Source organism: Dendropsophus ebraccatus, chromosome 11, assembly GCF_027789765.1.
Source record: "Dendropsophus ebraccatus isolate aDenEbr1 chromosome 11, aDenEbr1.pat, whole genome shotgun sequence".
Classification (NCBI taxonomy): domain Eukaryota; kingdom Metazoa; phylum Chordata; class Amphibia; order Anura; family Hylidae; genus Dendropsophus; species Dendropsophus ebraccatus.
The window spans coordinates 75,416,332-75,436,076 of record NC_091464.1 but is presented as its reverse complement, the minus strand read 5'-3'; the positions used below and the strand labels follow the sequence as shown (position 1 = coordinate 75,436,076).

The 19,745-nt window shown below is 41.0% G+C and overlaps 1 protein-coding gene across 4 annotated transcripts in view; it reads left to right on the top strand.

Moving 5' to 3' along the window:
* APP (amyloid beta precursor protein) overlaps positions 1 to 19,317 on the top strand; it is a 178,328-nt gene extending 159,011 nt beyond the window's left edge. For 2 of the 4 annotated variants that reach the window (XM_069945833.1, XM_069945831.1), the window contains 6 exons: positions 2,685 to 2,784; positions 5,881 to 6,102; positions 7,602 to 7,655; positions 12,817 to 12,899; positions 14,333 to 14,479; positions 18,075 to 19,317. In XM_069945833.1, the coding sequence (XP_069801934.1) occupies positions 2,685 to 2,784; positions 5,881 to 6,102; positions 7,602 to 7,655; positions 12,817 to 12,899; positions 14,333 to 14,479; positions 18,075 to 18,176 (708 nt within the window). In that variant the 3' untranslated portion in view covers positions 18,177 to 19,317. The remainder of the gene's footprint in view (positions 1 to 2,684; positions 2,785 to 5,880; positions 6,103 to 7,601; positions 7,656 to 12,816; positions 12,900 to 14,332; positions 14,480 to 18,074) is intronic. The other 2 variants (XM_069945834.1, XM_069945832.1) reach the window with 1 other exon arrangement.
* The last annotated feature ends 428 nt before the right edge of the window (positions 19,318 to 19,745 follow it).

Sequence of the window (19,745 nt, the reverse complement as noted above, 5' to 3'; positions counted from 1 at the left end):
ATGACTAGTGATGTGGTTGGGGGAAAAAAAAGCTTCTGATGATATATTTGGTTATCCAGTCAATGGGAAGATTTAATAGAAGTGCTGCACATACAGTGTACTCTGTTAATCTGCACATCCTGTGGCCTATTAGCATTCACGTTTCTTCCCAGACCCATTTCTATTATTCCATTAAGCGTAATAGCAGCTAGAGAATATTCCGACGAGACTGCGCTTCCAGCCTCCTTGCAGATTGTGCAGAGATAGCAGCCGGGCTGTAAAATTGCAGGGGTGGGTATTTGCCGCCATCCAGATCCGCGAACCAGCTGTGCTTCTGAATTTGCCGGCCAAGATCATGTAACGGTACCTAATGTTGCAAGGATAGTGCTTCTTACGGCTCCCCAGACCCCCACTGTCCCGGCGATGGACCCCTGCTACCTGTAAAAAGTTACATTCTCCTTCTCTTTTATGTCACGGTGAGAGAAGGGTCATTTACATTGAGTTCCCGAATATCCAATATCATTTGCCGAGAAGCTGATTTTCAGGTCTACAGGTTTCATATTGAGAAAAAAGTGACACAATAGATTGTTCTCTTCCTCTTTTTTAAATAAATAAGGTTTGAGATGGTTTTATAGCTTCTGTAAGCCTGGACGCACCGCTGAATTATAACGCTAGAGGTTAAATAAAGCTTCTCATCACTATTATGCTGCCTAAATCACAGGTCATGTTTTCACAGTAAGCCTCACAATAGATTTATGGTTCTGTAGAGATCACTTCTCTGACAATCCCTTTTATGTTGAGATCACTTCCCTGATACTTTCTGTTCTGTAGAGATTACTTCTCCGTCACTCCGTCATTTTTAGAGATCACTTCCCTGACACACCGTCATTTTAAGAGATCACTTCCATGACACTTCCTGCTCTGTATAAATGTAGAGATCACTTTCCTGATATTCCATCATCCTAAGAGATCACTTCTCTGACACTTCCTTTCTGTAGAGATCACTTCTCTCATACTGCCTGTTCTGTAGAGATCACTTCCCTGACACTTCCTGTTCTGTAGAGATTACTTCTGACACTTCCTATCCTGTAGAGATCACTTCTTATCATGACAGCTATTGGTTGGCCAGGTCATGTGAGCCAGAAGAAGGGGTGTCCAGGCACGGGGGAGGGGATACTGACTAACCCAGCTAACTTGTGTATCCCTATGCCATCATGTCTTAAAACATCAGACCGGCTGCAGTCCCAGTGCACCCGTGCTAACCTGCCTGTGTGCCTTCTGACTTCTCTGACACTTCCTGTTCTGTAGAGATCTCTTCTTTTACACTTGCTGTTCTGTAGAGATCACTTCTCTGACACTTCCCGTTCTGTACAGATCACTTCTTTGACACTTCCTGCTCCGTAGAGATCACTTCTCTGACACTTCCTGTTCTGTAGAGATCACTTCTCTGACACCTCCTGCTCTGTAGAGATCACTTCTCTAACACTTCCTGTTCTGTAGAGATCACTTCTCTGACACTTCCTGTTCTGTAGAGATCACTTCTCTGACACTTCCTGTTCTGTAGAGATCACTTCTCTGACACTTCCTGTTCTGTAGAGATCACTTCTCTGACACTTCCTGTTCTGTAGAGATCACTTCTCTGACACTTCCTGTTCTGTAGAGATCACTTCTCTGGCACTTCCTGCTCTGTAGAGATCACTTCTCTGGCACTTCCTGCTCTGTAGAGATCACTTCTCTGACACTTCCTGTTCTGTAGAGATCACTTCTTTGACACTTCCTGTTCTGTAGAGATCTCTTCTTTGACACTTACTGTTCTGTAGAGATCACTTCTCTGACACTTCCCGTTCTGTACAGATCACTTCTTTGACACTTCCTGTTCTGTAGAGATCACTTCTCTGACACTTCCTGTTCTGTAGAGATCACTTCTCTGACACTTCCTGTTCTGTAGAGATCACTTCTCTGACACTTCCTGTTCTGTAGAGATCACTTCTCTGACACTTCCTGTTCTGTAGAGATCACTTCTCTGGCACTTCCTGCTCTGTAGAGATCACTTCTCTGGCACTTCCTGCTCTGTAGAGATCACTTCTCTGACACTTCCTGTTCTGTAGAGATCACTTCTCTGACACTTCCTGTTCTGTAGAGATCACTTCTCTGGCACTTCCTGCTCTGTAGAGATCACTTCTCTGGCACTTCCTGCTCTGTAGAGATCACTTCTCTGGCACTTCCTGCTTAGGAAACAACATTTCTGACACACTCAGTTTTGTAGAGATCACTTCTCTTATACTAACTGTTCAGTACAAATTCCGTCTCAGTAGACATCTTGTTATGACAGGCAGGATTACAATGTAATATGACATAAATATATATTGACAACACAGGAGTGACAATAGGCAATGATCACCCCCCCCAATGACTAATACACAGGTCACAAAGCATGCCCACAACACTCTTACATACAAGTCAGTAAGTCATTTACTTACAACTGCAGCTAAGACAAGATGGCTGCACTCTAAATCTTATACTGACAATAGAATAAACCTAAGCAATAGGAAAACAAATATGCTTCAGTATATAGATATAAATGGATTGCAATTTATTAACAACTTGTATCCAAGTGATCCGATCTGCCAGACATCTAACAGTACACATCATGGTGTAAATGATATGTGCATTCTGTAACCCTTGCATGTATGTGGTCTCTCTAGGTGATGACCCACCTGCGTGTGATCAATGAGAGGATGAACCAGAGCTTTTCCCTCCTGTATAAAGTACCAGCAGTGGCCGAGGAGATCCAGGATGAAGTTGGTAAGCAAATCCCATTGACTAGAGAATATTTGCCCAGTTAGCTTCTTTATTTTAATATTTATACGTGAAATTGTTGTTGTTTTTTTTTTGTTCTTTTTTTGTATATCAACTTCTCTTTTGCTTGTTTGCATGGATTATTAAAGAAGAGTTTCCCTGCAGCGCCTCCAGAGGAGAAATGATGCATTACACAGTGTATATTCAAAGTTCATAGATGCACCTTATATTGCCTTATAGTTCTGACCAAGAGATGACGGTCCTGTAGAGGTGACCCCCCCCCCCCCCCCTTTTAACTTTACTAGTATTAAAATGGAAATCTGAAATGGACATTGTCTTGTACATGTGCCATACATTAAAAAAAAAAAAAAAAACATTTTCTGGTTTTCACCCCAGATTTCTATTTGCATATAACCTATAAATGAGGTAAGGACATTGAGCTATCTCGAAGACATTCAATCATAGTAAATGATGGCTAATGGTCTTGCGGTGCTGACTGAACGCACCCACCTGAGAGCAGGACATCTTTGACAAGTTTGTGTATAGTCTGTAATTATTTGCATGCATTTAGCAATCTTTGCACTCTTCAGTCTTTCTGCAAATGGTTTCTTCCACTTACACACACAAAAAATAAGCTCTGACATCCTGACAACTTAAAATGTAGTAACCACCAGCTGCATAACAATGGCGGGCATAGTCAATGATATCATGTCTTTGCTTGGGCTCACTCCCTGGGAGGTGCATTGTAGCATTGATATGTCATGGTATCTACATAATGATGTCATATCACTACCCAGGATGACCTCACTCTAAAACTAAGTATTTTTATATGCTGTTTTGCATATCATTTTTTCCCCAGAATTCCCAGTAGTGGATGAATGGCCTTTAAAGGGGTTGGCCAGGCTTAGAAAAACATGGCCGCTTTCTTCCAGAAACAGCACCTCTCTTGTCCTCAGTTTGGGTCTAGTATATGGAGGAATAGACAGTGCACTGATTGGGGGCCACACAAGCATGGTATGCACCATTTTATGGGGGTCCTAATGGTTGGACCCCTACCGATATGCTTGTATTCTCTTTCCTGTGGTAGAGTAATAATGTATGGAGATGGGTCAACTCATTTAAATCCTCAGTCATATTCTAAGCAGTGTTGAACAGACTTGCCAAACTGTTCGGGTTCTGCAAAGTTCTCTGAACAAGAATGCTCGGCATTTGACTCCTGGCGGCTGAAAAAAAAAAAAAAAAAAAAAAATACATGAATACAACCTATGGCCTATGGCTGGATACATGTTTTCCTGGACTCCCTAGGACGGCATCCAACTTCTCCAGCCACCGAAAGTCCAATGCCAAATGTTTCTGTTCAGAGAACCTTGCGGAACCTGAACAGTTTGGTAAGTCCGCTCAACACTAGTTCTAAGGCTTCTTATAGGAGTGATACACTAACCTGAAAGTAAAACTACCCCCAGAATTGCTAGAGGAAGCAGCTATGTTTTTCTAACCCTGGACAATCCCTTTAATACTTGAGGCGTTTTATCTCCATGGAACCTGTACATAAGGTTGTTTATTTTTCCTGACACATATAAATGCAGTATCCTGGGCTCTTTGCGGCCGCGGGGCCTCCTCTATACATCGTGTGTCATTTACTTGTGTACATTTAGATGTGATTAGCCTTCCTGCTGCCATCTCAGGCCTCTGTGCTTTATTAGAGTTTCATGACTCATTACAGGCTCCTGTTTCTGCTGAGACTCTGTGGGGTTTCCTTTAAGGGAGAAGAAAAAAATTCACTAAATTCACTTACCAGAGCAAATGTGCATGGCGGCTTCTCTGACGCTCTGTTACTGTACATTGAATCTGGCAATATTCGCTATTGAGTTTTTAAAAAAAAATTAAAGAAATTATAATTTCTTACCTTTTGGCCCAGATGAGGGCATTGAGTGTTATGTATTTCAAGAGTTGGTTGTATCATTGACAAAATGTGTATATAAAAAATAGACTGGTCAGATACATATGAGGCCACTTCCTAACCTGCTCCACACTATGATTATTTAGTTGGGGATTCCCTGACCTCTGTTCTGCCAAGGAAGATGGCCACATGCAGGTACAGGCTGAATGGATAAGTGGCTGACCATGTTATGGTTCTTTCAATAACCCCCATGTTGCCTAAATTTCTTTCTACTTATTATAGCTATTAGATGCAGAAACATATTCCTTTTTGTAAATTGTTAATATTTTCTCATTGTTGTTATTTTTATTTTTTTTTATTTCATGTATATTACTATGCGGGCAGCCATCTTGCCTGAGCTGTTTAAACAACTTTGTTATATGCCTTACAGTAAGCTCCAAGCTTTGTAATATATCTTACCAGATAAAATGCTTGCTTTAGTTATCAAGAATCTTCTCTCTACCCACTTCCTGCTAAATGGTCATCAGTTCTCACAAATCAGCTTAACAACGACTTTTCTCTACTTGTTACTAGAGATTAGCGAATCTCAAGTGCAATCAAGTTCGTCCCAACCCAAGCGTGCGGCATTTGATTACAGGTGGTGGAAGAAGTTGGATGCAGCCCTAAGGCTGCCTGGAAAACATGGACAAATGCCATCTTTTCTAGGACTGCCTAGGGCTGCACCTAACTTCTTCATTCACCAACAATCAAATGCCACATGCTTGGGTTGGGACGAACTCGAGTGTGCTTGAGATTCGCTCATGTCTACCCGTTACAACTAATCTCATCTGAAGTCACCTGAAATGACAGGTATGCTTTCAGTCTTGCATCTATGACTTGAATAAGGACACTCCTACATCTTCAGTAGCTGTCAACGAAAACTCTTTCAGACAACACTTATTCTTCCTGACCCGCCCTTACACTTGTGTGCACATGGTCAAACGCGCATGTGTTCTCTTTAGGTGAGGGAACTAAGGCTCTGCCAGGAACCCAAATGAACATCACATAAACATCTCAACCATTTTAGATGGTCATTTAGATGGTTCATCTGGCAATAACTGAATGTGCATAAACTGAAGAGTCATTGGTGAAAATACCCCTAAGCACACAAGACCATATACTGCAAGTGTCCATGTCTAATTCTGGTTTCTTCCCTCTTCTAGATGAGCTTTTCCAGAAGGAACAGAACTACTCTGATGATGTGTTGTCCAACATGGTCAGTGAACCCAGAATCAGCTATGGCAATGATGCCCTTATGCCCTCCCTGACGGAAACTAAGACAACAGTGGAGCTTCTTCCTGTGGATGGCGAGTTCAATGTCGATGACCTTCAGCCCTGGCATCCATTCGGTGTGGATTCTGTCCCTGCAAACACTGAGAATGAAGGTAAGAGTAACACCCGTCAAGGTTTGTTGTGGTTTTGACGTGTGTGCGCATGTTTGTTAGGACCTATCTCTGCATGTTCCTGTCTATGTTCTGCTGTTTTGCTATTTGTGTCCCGCATGGTCAACAATCTGCAACCATTAAGGTGGCCATAGATAATGGTGATTCGGCAGACAACTCTCTCTTGTTGGGTTCTTTAATTCAATGGAGAGAAGTTGTTGCCAGACACCTCTTCTGCTGCTTATCACCCTGGGGGCAAAGGAATTGGCCATTACAGCCTTCCAATCCTCCTTTCCCTGAAAACAGACATTAGGTGACCATAGACATGCTTTGCCCAGCTTAAGTAAAAGTTTTTCAATCTACTAAGTGTAGCCAAAGCTGTAAAGCTCTTGACATTCTGGGAGGGGTTAAAGGGCAGTTTGACCGTAATCTGTCAGCTCTATATCACATTCAGGGACTGTCAAGGGGTCATTGCTGACCTGCTCCCTTCACCACCCCTGCCTGGATAGACTGGTTAATGTATAGCGCTCAGTGCTGGAAGCCAAGCTCTGTATATTAATCATGTTGGGTGAGAAGGGATGGTGGAGGGAAGAGGCGTGCATGCTGCAGGTCTGCATTGCTCCCTGACACTTGAGTTTTGTGCATGATATAATGCTGACAGATTCCCTTTAAAATCACAATTTATGATCTGCACCCATTGCTCTAGTAGAATGTTACTTGCATGGAAGTTTTTACACTTGCACCTCTATGGGTTATATGTGGTATTGCAGTCCAGTCCCTACACTTTTGGAGCTAATCTGCAATACGAGATATAACCCACAGACAAGTGGTGCTGTTTTCTAATCCCATGCAACTTCATTAAGATCCCCTTTAAGATAGGCGATCACTTGGTGATTGGTTGGGTATCACGCTACTGGGATCCTAACAGATTAAAAGAAATACAGGGCAGTCCTGCTCACCGAAGGAGCATTTCACAAGTATGGAAACATATGACAGTATTGTAGTCAAAGGGAATCTGCTCAGAGTTTAAGTGTCACAAAGTTTGTGCTGATCTGCAGCATGCATGCTTCCTCTCTCCCCCACCTCTCTCTGTTTTAAATGACTGACTTCAAGCACTGAGCCATGTCTGTCATTCAGTCAAGACAATGAGAGTGGGGGGGGGGGGAGGAGGCATGCATGTTAAAGCTCAGCCAAGCCTCTTTGACACTAGAGCTTTTAGAATGCCCTAGCCTCCCGATTCTGTCCAGGGTTGGCACCCCCACCAATCACAAGAACATAACAGAATGTGATGTAAGGGTGTACAGCAGAGGCTTAATTTGTTCTCCTTGTACCATTTTCCTCCTGTCCTGTCCGTTTGGCACATTAACCCAAGTTGCATTTTTCCCAGCATATATTTTCCCTTTTGTGTATCCTTCCCATTCAGTAAATGATGTATTGTTATTTTTATTTGCTTTTCCTCCTTTTTTATTTTTTTGTATATATTTTTTGCTGCACGTTCCCAGTTGAACCAGTTGATGCTCGCCCTGCTGCAGATAGAGGACTCACTACACGACCAGGTATATAACGCTTTGCTTCTGACCTTCAGTCCTCAGCATGGTGGAAGCCTGCATGCTTGTGATTAATTTTTGTTATTAGATTTGTCTCTTTTGCCGAAACATCACTTTGTGCATGTGTCGTATGCGATGAAATCACTCACGCCATGTTTGTAATGGTGCACCTGCTCTTCTTTACGTGATACACACATTAATGCCATTCATGTCATTCATAATATGTGTGTTCCGTATTTTTTTTATTATGTTTCCATCTTGCTGCCTCCAATATTAAAGGGGTTGTCTGGAATTGCCTGCCTCTAATGTTAAAGGGGTTGTCAGGAAAAATCTTGGAATTGTATAAAATAGAAAAGTGACCTGTGAACCCCCCACCACGGCAGTATTTCTGCCAGTCCTACAACGAGGACATCCCTTACACCAGTCACCTGACATTGCAGCCAACCAGTGGTTAAAGACTCCAGTGATTGGCTGCGGCATCAGGTGAATAATGTACATGATGTAATTGCTGCCGGACTGTCAGAGATGGTCATGAAGTTTTTGGTTTTTTTCTATTTATAACGCTTACATCTCAAAGATACTGCTTTGAGAAACTGCACCACACCTGTCCATGGTTTTGATAGTATTGTGGTTCATTCCCATTGGCTGGACCCAATTTTTATTTATTTTTTTATAATCCCAGACAATCCCACTAAAGGGGTAGTCTCATCTAGGCTTGCTATCCCCGGTCATTGCATTTGCTTGAAGTGATGAATTTTTAGGATAGAAGATAATAAGCTGATCGCCCAGCAAGCCCAGATGAGGATACCCCTCTAAGGTGCTTCCTTCACACTGCAGAACTCCAAAGTTCTTCACATGGCTACTTGGGTATTCTTCTCTTTCAATCTCTTAAAATTTTCTTTCCCAATCAACATCTCTTTTTTAACTCCTACATCAAGACCCCAATGTCAATTGTCTCCCCAACCTCAAGAATCTATCATTGGGTGACCTCACCATTTAAAATTCCCTTTCTATTTCGGACACCCAACCTCCCCCCCTTTGATCATGTGTCATAATGGATTTATCATGGGTCTTTGATGATCGGAGCTCATTGCACCAGTGTGAACAGAACCTTATCTGCCTCATTTCATCTTCAATGTTGTTCTGTTTGTCCCAGCAATGCTTCCCTGCCCGTTCCACCACGTCACAGCCTCCATGATCTCTTTCATGTTTCCCTGGTGTGATGAATTGATTGACTGTGGTGTATTGCTATCTGTATAGTCACACATCGCAGAAGATGGCAGCCGCTCAGCGATTTTACTTTATTAAATAGTTATGCAATAGTAAAAATATAAATAAATAAAGTGCCATGAGGATCACCACAGAAAAAGTATACGCACTATGTCCAGATGTTCTCCAATTATAGCGGATCCAATGACATTGGCCGGACCAGTCTGTCATCCGTCTCGGGAATGCATGCCGTAGGGTTTTATCCCTCATTGCGTTTGCCAGAAGCGTTTCGCAGCCTCCATGAATATTTATAATTTTATCGGAGACCGGACTGCCGACAACATAAAGGCGCTTCCTTATGAAACTGTCGCCATATTCAGCCATCAGGGGAAAACCTGATTATTGAAAACACTTTCTGATGTGTCCATCCTCTCAAGGGTATTGCAACCTACAATAAAGTTGCATTTGTGCAGAATAAAAGCCTGCTTTCTGACAGCGATAATAGTTTAAGGGAAGCGGTAGATTGCTTTTATAGTTTTTCTTTTTCCATTTTATTGTTGGGTTTTTGGATAAAATGGTTTTTGTATAGAGAGTGATTTTAATGTTGGACAATTTTTGAAAATTACAAACAAAAGCCATCTGAAAGCTACAGTATCTTATATCTGTAGAAAATCTACTTTTTTTATAATGTAACTGTATCTATATAATATTTTTTATACATTTAGACACATTGAAGTTTTTTTTTTCTTTGTCAGTAAGAGAACAATATAAATCACTCCAGTAGTACAGGCTTGTTCTGCAGAACACATAAGTACATAGAACACATAAGAACATCATTTGGTGCCCATAGATTTCCAATTGACCTCACTGTAGCTCTCTAAGTCTCCATTTTACCACAGATATTCTTAGGGTTGGATTGTACATTCTCCTCTATAAGTTATACAGTGATACTTGCTATAGCATTCGACTAATGGACTACTTCTGTTAATTTTTGTGGGATAGAGACCATATTCCACTTCAATCCTGTTTTTCTTTTCTGTATATTCTATACCAGGGTGTGTGTTGTATTCCAGATTTCTAAAGTCAAAAAGATGGCGTATAGCTCAAAACTACGGTGACCAGGTTGAGGCAGAGGAAATACATAGAGAGCATTATTTATGCATTGTATTATTATCCAGTAATATCTGGGGCTCAAGTACAAAACAGCTGTCAACTGAAATTTAGTGTCCCATATTGAAATGGCTGTGCTCACCAAGTACCAGTCTACACAACAAAGCATAAAGATTTTTCCAAGAATAAGCTTATTTTAACTCACTAATAAATGAACATATTTTAATAATTGAAGTATTTTACTACCTTTCTGTGGTCTTTCTATCTTTTGTTCTGCTTCTTGTAGTGACTGCTTTGTTATCTTCATATACCTACTTCCTCTCTCTTATACACACTGAGGGTACAAACCCACACACCGTATACACAGCAGATACGCAACAAATACGCAGCAGATTTGTTGGTACAGATTTGATGCTGTGTTCAGTTATTTAGATATAATCTGCTGCGTTTTTGCTGCGTGTTTGCTGCGTATTTGCTGCGTATCGCAGCAGTAAATACGCTGCTTATACGGTGTGTGGGTTTATACCCTTAAACTGAGTTTTTCTCCCTGCTGTACAATCTTCTTACAAATTTAGCAACTACTATAACTTTGCCCACTACACCTATATGAGGCTGCCATATAGCGGGAGAGAGATAGAGTTGCCTGAATTTGCAACTAGAGCATACAGCAGGAAATGGAAGTCTGTTAAAGGATGTATGCTAGACAGGGAGTGTGGCAATGAAGACAACAGAGAAGACATTTTACAGCAAACGCAGAAGGAAAGCATGATGCCCACAGAAAGGTAGTAAAATATTTATTAGGCAATTAAAAATAGCTTAATTAATAAAGAAATTAAAAAAAAAGTTTTTTATTATCGGAAAGCCCTTTTTAATAAGTTGCAAAAAACAGAAATGTCAGCTTGTGTGGCTGATGTGAGACATGGAATAAGTTAGGATTGTCTTTATAGTCACATAAAGGAACAATACAGAAAACAGAATGAATAAAATAGATCAATACAGTTTCAAAAAATAATAAAAAAAGCTCTGCTGACTCTGTCCCAGTCTACACAGCAAAGCTTACAATAGAAGCAAAAAACTTAATTTTCTTCTAAATATGCGTTATCCAGTTGTTAGTGTAAGAACTGAAATATTTTAGGAGTCTCATATAAGAACAAAATTTAAAAATGTGATAATTAGGGATGAGCGAACTTACCGAAAGTTCGGGTTCGCTCAAACCAGAAAGACTGGCATTTGAATCCCGCTGATTGGAGAAGGTGGATGCAGCCCAAGGGCCACCTGGAAAACATGGATACAGCATAGGCTGTTGCTGTGTTTTCCAGGCAGTCCTCGAGCTGCTTCCATCTTGTCCAGGCAGCGGGATTCAAATGCCGATCACTCTGCTTCGTGTAAACCCAAACTGTTGTCAAATTTGCTAATTTCTCTATCTAATAATGTATGATTATTTAGTAACTTTTTTTTTATATAATCTCACCTCCAGGATAATTTGATGTAGTGTTAGGAAGTAGGATAGGTGTTTGGGTGCCATTTACCCATGTTGTTAATGATGTAGCCCAAACAGAATACAATGGATGATATGAGTCTGTCCATTCCACCCCCACCCCCCTTCCCCCCATACACGCACACTGTTCCAGCATATGCAGCGCTCGTCTATCTGAGCCTGCCAAATTCATGGTTCATTTCCCCGGGTAAATGGAGAGATGCGATAATAGATTTGTGTTGACAACTAATGCTCTTAAACACAGGAAGAAAACACTTTACATTATGAAAGCCACTCTCTGTTGTGTGCTGCCAGTTTTCTGAGTGACCTCTTACCTCTAAGTGACCTAATGGAGACCGCACATGTTTGTGACCACGTTATTGATGGTCGGAATCGTAGAAATACATATATTACTGGACTGATTGGCAGACATTGATGTATGTAGGAGACATGATGCTTTGCTGGAAAGTGTTAGATACTTCGAGCCGGATTAACATTTCTCAATGACTGGGAGACACCACCAGATGGATGGAGGACAGTGGTGGGAGCCTAACAATCGTATGTGTTTCACCTCAAAATTACAGAAAATCGTGGAAGTTTGAAGAGTTCAGAAAAACATTTTCACTCTTTAGAATGGTTATTAAAGGGATCCTTAGGTTGTGTGTGGTATTACACGTCAGCTCCATTCACTTCAATGGAACTGAACTACAAAACCCACACCCAAACTGAAAGCGGCCAGGACAACCCCTTTAATGAAATATCCTCCAGACCTCACAGTAGGCTGCACATAGGCCCAGTCTATATGCCCTTATAAAGCATATGGACTGGGCTTGTTGACTGTCCCTTGAATAGGGATCATTGAAATGCCTTAGGGATTCAAAAGATGTGAAATATATTCTTTGAGGTTTCTGTCCAACAACTTCAAAACTTTGAAGATTAGGTTTATCGAAACAGATCATTGTACATTGTATATTTTTGTTTTCCTCTTTAATTTTGGCACCTTACAAAATCCACTCGATTCTTAGTAATGACTATTTGCAAAGTTGATGGTGTTGTACATATTAGATGGCATGAGCATATGAGGCTTTATTTTTTTTTTAATGAGAAAATCCCTTTAAGACCATTCATATACCCCATCCTACACATTTGGATATGTTCTTCATTCAGCTCCAGTTAAGTCATTCATATACAGAGATCCTCATATCCCCAAATCCCAATATAGACAAAAAACAAGACAAGAAACCCACAGGTTTTCAATTTGTATTACGATATATAACTTTATACCTGGTCAGTGGACCCCATGGGTGACTCTATATAGGGGACTATGTCTGTATGTCACTTTAACTTTTTTGCTTTTTATTCACTTTTGTACAGGATCAGGCCTCACCAACATCAAGACTGAAGAAATCTCTGAAATGAAGGTGGATGCCGGCTATGAAGTCCACCACCAGAAACTGGTAAGCAGATGGGTTTTCCTCTTGAGGATTTATCAGTAATCTATAAAGGAGTGAGGAACGAAGAGGAAAAATACAGAACTTGTTGTAAAAGATAGTCAAACACTTGCTATTATCTTATATTGGTTTTTCATGTCTGTGTCAAATCTTTCTGACTATGTCAAAGCTGTTCCCTCGAGAGAGAAGTAGTTACCACTAAGTTTCTACATGAAAACTATGCCGCCATCAAAGAACATCTCTGAAGGGAAGTTGTTGAAAGTTATGGGAAAAGGTTATAAAGCTCATTGCTAAGAGGCCATTGAGTCACAGTGAGATCCTAGTAGATGTGGAACGGTGATGGAATTTATTCTTTAAATTGCAGCCCCTTTACTTTAGTTTTTCGACAGTACATCCAGATCACCAGTGGGGTTGAGTTTAGTGCATCCTGCATGATCACAGGCTCATAAGCCATCCATGATGGTTGGGGAATCTCTGACCGCGTTCAAGTATTATTAAGTATCAGTCTTCATCTCTCTGGGATACAGAAACTCGACTGACTACCCATTAAAGTCAATGAGATCTGTTGCTGTCCGATGAAGGTGCGTCTCCATTTCTCAGGTGTGAACAGACTCTGTGATTGAGGCCGTGAACGGAGCCTCTAATGCGGCTGTGAATGAAGCCTAATGTGTTTTTCAGCAGTAAGGGCAGAGCTCATGCTCATCTCTTGTTCCCTGTAAGGGTGCGTTCACACTGAGTAATCCGTGCAAAGAATCTCCGGCGGATTCCGCCGCTCACATCTCCGCCTGTCCCATAGACTTCATTCTATGGTCAGGCTGATTTCACTGTCCACCCAAACAATAGACATGTCAATTCTGTGGGTGGACAGCGGAATTCGCCTGACCATAGAATGGAGTCTATAGGACACGTGGGGGCGTGCGGCAGAATCCACGGGATATTCTCTGCACGGATTCTATACTCTGACCGTGCCATTACTTCCCCAGCCATCTTCTTGCTGGGTGCCCTGTCTTGGAAGCCATTGGCATCAGAGGTTGACCCCGCCATCACCACCATTGGCATCAGAGGTTGATCCCGCCATCACCACCATTGGCCATTGGCATCAGAGGTTGATCCCGCCATTAAACCATCATCTACATTACACATATCATCTAAATACATTACACATATTAGTTTCATATGGTCATATTATGGTCAGGCTAGAACACAGCTGCATTCTTTCAAAAACAGCGTCACACCTAACCTCAGGTTGTGAGTGGTATTACACTTAGCTCTATTCACTCCAATGGAACAAAAGTGCAATACCACATAAAGACTGAGGACAATTATGGCCCTCTTTCTAGACGAAAACAACTGTAGTCTTCGAATCCTGAATAACCCCTTTAAGTAGTGTTTCTTCCTAGTCTTTGCTCTAATCTGGATGAATCTGTGTATTTTTCCAGGTATTCTTTGCAGAAGAGGTCGGCTCGAACAAGGGGGCGATCATTGGTCTAATGGTTGGCGGCGTTGTCATAGCAACAGTTATAGTGATCACCCTGGTGATGCTGAAGAAGAAGCAATATACATCTATCCATCACGGTGTAGTAGAGGTGAGTGCTGGTGAATTGTGACCTCAGCTATCAGCCAGCAATGCTTTACTTTATGCATCTCTGCAGCTAAAAGGGAAATCTGTCTGTGCCTTTCAGTGTCAAATGCCATTAACTATACATCCCTGGCATAACCGCAGCCGGATATTAAGCCTTGCCTTCTGTTTTCTTTCTAAAGTCAGGAATATTTTACAGGATAAATGATTGACGATCTGAGCTGCAATACCAGACATGGCCACATGTACATGAATGGCGCCGTGTCAGGCACTGCAGTGAAAATGCTATAGGAAACCTTGCAGCCCCTCTGCTCTGCTATTCATGGGAGTCCTCCATTCACACCTCCACAAACTCTGTATATGTGCACTGACAATGGTGGTTCTTATTGTATGGCAGCAAGCAGAGATCTTGGAAATCATCAGTAATTGATGCAGGAAGTGTATAGGGAAATCCTACTATAGGAAGAATAACAATTTTTGGCTGAAAAGTATATTAGATGTATGTAAGTGGGTACCGACATTGTATCCACAATGCAAGATCCTAGGCTGATGAGGTGGTTCAATAGGTGAGAATATGGCTGTGGGAGGGGAGAGATAAATACTTAAAGGGGTATTCCTAGAAAATCAACTTTTGCCCCTAGCTTCTGTATTATGAATAGAGCCGCGGGTACAGCTAGTGACCTGCGCCTTTATTCATTCCTATGGATCGACAGAAAAAGCCGCGTGCAGCGCTCTTCCGGTGTATTTGGCTTGTTCCATTGCTCCATAGGAATGAACAGAGCCGGGAGTCGCATGTCGTACCCGTGGCTCTATTCATAATACAGAAGCTGGCCTCCTAATACAGAGATCGCCGGGGGGTACAGAGGTCAGACACCCCCCCCCCCCCCATGCGATCTCGTACTTTTTCCCTATCCTGTAGATAGGGGAAAGGTTAATTTTCTTGGAATACCTCATTGAAGGTATATAGTCATCAATTTCATGCTGCCTGTGGTTCAAGCAGCACAAAACTAATAAGTTCCCTTTAAAATTGTATCATGTTTAATCATGGAAGTGTGGCGATCATATTATGATTAGAGATGAGCCAACTGGAGCATGCTCAAGTCCAATCATTCAGCATTTCATTACCGGTGGCTGAAGAAGTTGGATGCAGCCCTAGGGAGTCTGGAAAAACATTGGATCCAGCTTGTGGCTTAAAGTGTAGGGAAGTCACTTCAGTATACAACCACCTTTTGGATATGTTACTGGGATTTTTTTCCAAGTAGTATGACTGGGCCCTACATGATGTTTAATGTATCTTTATTGATATAGTCATTTCCTAATGGAAGAAGGAAATGTGACCCATCAGGAAAATACTCATCAAGAGGAAATATATAAAGAACATTTCCCTTTAAAAAAGCTTCATTCTATTAGTAGTATTATACAGTGGTACCTTGGTTTAAGAGTAACTTTGTTTGAGAGTTTTGGTTTAAGAGCTCACGGTTTTTCAAAACTGATTTGGTTTAAGAACATTGCTTTGGTTTAAGAGCTCCCTGTACTGGGTGGGAGGGGGAGTGGAGGAGGGGCATGGTCTGCATAGCGGGGTCTACAGCCCTGTACTCAGACCATGGAAGTCTCTCTCACCTTCCAAATCATAGCAGATCCACTTCAGGCTGGGGCTTGCATCAGGGGACAGGACTGTGGAGGTAATCTCCCCATAGCTGTAACCCCTCTCTCCCTGGACAGAGAGTGCTGCATGTATGTGCCCACATCTGTCCTGCTCATTCCTTCATGCTCCCTGCAGTCTCTGTCCGCCCTTGTGTTTCCCATTCTCTAAAATTACTGTACAGTAACTTATAATATCACATATTCTGCTGTTTCTCATTGTTTCATCTGTTTTACATGTTCACAATAATAAATCACTTTTGGGGGGGGGGGGGTCTGGAACCAATTGTCTGCATTTCTATGATTTCTTATGGGAAAATTTGCTTTGGATTACAAGCAAGGTCCCAGAAGGAAAAATTATAGATAGATAGATATAGCAGAATCTTTGTTTATGGCTTTTCCTGCTGCTATATACATACTGTAGGAGAGGTATTGGACCAAACAAATTTCTTGGCTTGGCTAAGTATTCTTAAAAAGGTTGTCCAGGCTTAGAAAAATACTGAAAGGCCGTCTTCCTCTAGAAACAGCACCACTCCTGTCCTCAGTTTGGATGTGGGTTTGAAGCTTAGTTCAGTTGAAGTGAATAGAGTTGAGTTGTAATACCAAACACAACCCAAGAGTAGGGGTGGTGCTGTTTTTTGCAAGAAATTATGCTGGATAACCCCTTTAAATTAAAAGCCACTCATAGAAACTGCTGAAAACATCTTATTTCCTGAAAGACCATGGGAATGGGCATGTTGAAGGTCATCACAGCCAACCATCTTATACCCTGACATTTGTCATAAAGGACAGTTAGGAAGCCCCAGAGACATCAGATTGTGGCTGATGTGGGCGGCTTTAGTGCACTGTACAGACAGTGATACTTGAACCGTTTACCTAGCCAATACTTGTTTTCTGTTCATGGCCACATACATGCACTAGCTCACTGGAAGTTTTTTCTTGGTGGCCACCATGTAGATATAGGTTACTATGGTTACCATTAAATAGGTATTTGTGCTGAAATGGCAATGGAAAGTTTTTTGTCTTGGTGACCACCATGCCAATATATGTACTAAAGTACTCACAGGAAGTTCTGTAGGCCCAAACCACCTACATTAAAATCAGCCACTGGTTCTTTCAAGTGTCGGTTGGACGGGCCCCCCTAGTACACACGCCACGTAGCAGTTGCGTGGTCTTCCTTCATGGTAGCTAAGCCACTGCTATTGACATGGTTTTTCTTGATGACCACCATATAAATATTTGTACTCAAGTGTTTACAGGAAGTTCTTTGTTGATTATGAGTGTTCACAGGAAGTTCTGTCTTAGTGACACCACGTACACATGTTCTAAATTGTTCTAGAGAATTTCTTCTAAGCCAGGGGTGTCAAACTCAAATACACAGTGGGCCAAAATTAAAAAATTGGACAAAGTCTCCGGCCAACTTCGATTATTAAAGCGTGAATGCGGCGGTCCTGGCACTGTCAGAGCAGCGTGCTACATTTCTGCCACTATCAATGGTGTGCGTCTCCCAGCATTGTGCACTATGATAAATGACATAATAAATTGCTATGACATGATTAAACCCCATACCATGTAATAGCCCTCCCCCATAGTCTTATATAGTAGCCATCCCACCCCAATAGTCTTATATAGTAGCCAGCCTTACCCCATAGTCTCTTATATAGTAACCAGTCCCCCCCCCAGTAGTCTTATATAGTAGCCATGGCGGGCCAAATGTAATTCAAACTCTGAATTGCCTGGTGGGCCAAAAATAATGGCACCAAGGGCCAGAGTTTGACATGACTGTTCTAAGCCATCATTTAGATGCATGTATTCAATGGAAGTCCTGTCTCAATGACCACCATGTAGATATATGTAATGTATGGCTCACGAGAAGTTTTTGTCTTGGTTACCACCATGTAGATAATAGAGATATTTGCAATTGGAGATAGACATTAACCCCTCTCCTATCCATCCTTCAGGTTGATGCCGCAGTGACTCCCGAGGAACGTCACCTGACCAAGATGCAGCAAAATGGTTACGAGAACCCCACATACAAGTTCTTCGAACAGATGCAGAATTAAGAACACCACAGCAGCCTCTCGTCTCGGACAGCAAATGATTGCTTCACTGCCCATCGGTGTTCAGCTATATACATATATAAATATAGAACCAGAAAAAAAAACAAAAATGATCATGTTGAGAGAATAATAAAAATATAAAAACCTAAAAAAAAAAAAAAAAATTCCACCACTGTTTTATGATTTACTCATTTTCGCCTTTTGACAGCTGTGCTGTAACACAAGTAGATGCTTGAACTAATAAACTAAAATCAGTAATGTATTCTCTTAACATTTCAGTCTTTACATAACATTATTCAATGAATGTTTTTGTGTACTGTAAAGAGTTTAGCTGTCTTAAGACTAGTGCATGAGTAGTTGCCTCTCCCTTATTTATCATGTAGATCTTTAAACAGGTTGTATATTATTCTTGTGAGTTGTGACAAAAAAAAAATAAAAAATAAGTCCGGGGTGAAAACCGCTTTACAAAACGATTGGGGATGCATTATGTGTATGTGAGGTTTTATGCTGCTTCTTTTGCCTAGTACCTTTGTTTTACCACCTCCGCTATGCATTTTAAAGGATAAAAAAAATCTAAATTTATTTTTATTTTTTTAAAGATTCCATGCAATTTTTTTAATTTTTTTTTTTCTCTTTTGGTTGGATTTATTTTTTTCCTCTCTACTGTGTTGTTGTACAGATTGTTCTGCCGTGTTAGTGATGTAGAAAATTATGGAAACACACACATTTGTTTTGTTGTGCCTGTTTTATGTGCACACTTTAGGAATTGCAGACGTTTAATTATAAAAAAAAAGAAAAAAAATCAAAACGAAAGATATATATATAAATATTTTTTTCTTTTTTTTTTCATGTAACTTTTAAGCTTTAACCCCTTATCAGTGCTGGATGTGTCTGTGACACAATGTGTTGCAGTACCCTCTAGTCTTTTTTTTTTGTTTGTTTGTTTTTTTCGGGGTTTCATGTGTCTCTGATAATTCAAAGCACTTTTTTTAAGTAAATTTAAAAAAAAAAAGTGCCCTGCTGGTCGAAAATTAGCAGAGATTCCTTAATGACAACTTTCTGCTGGATGATTGTACAGAATCATTGCTTATAAACTAATAGCTTTCTACACTGTGTTACATAAATAAATTTCAAAAAAATCGGACTTTATTGTATTGTGTTTTTTTATTGTTTGTTATTGTTTTTTTCCACTCTATTATAAGTCTACCTCCAGTGTCCTGTGTCCCTCAGTGTCCCCCCGCCATCATCCTCTCCAGCAGCCACAGCCTGCACAGCTCTGGGAGTCGGGTCGTGACATCACCATTTTATCCAGGAAGTGAAGCCTTGATGCAGTAGTAAGTGCAGGGGAAATAGCACTTTATATGCATTTCCCGTAATAAGTGTATATAGAGGATTTGTATAACTTTTGGGGGGAAATACAATACTTTAATAAAAAATTTCACCGGACTTCTCCTTTAACTATTGTAACTAGATAAACAGGCCCTCCAACAAGCAGTTTCCTACTTTCTAGTGTTATATCTAGGCCTGCTAACATGCGTTCATGGGTATACATACATGATACAGATCCAAAAG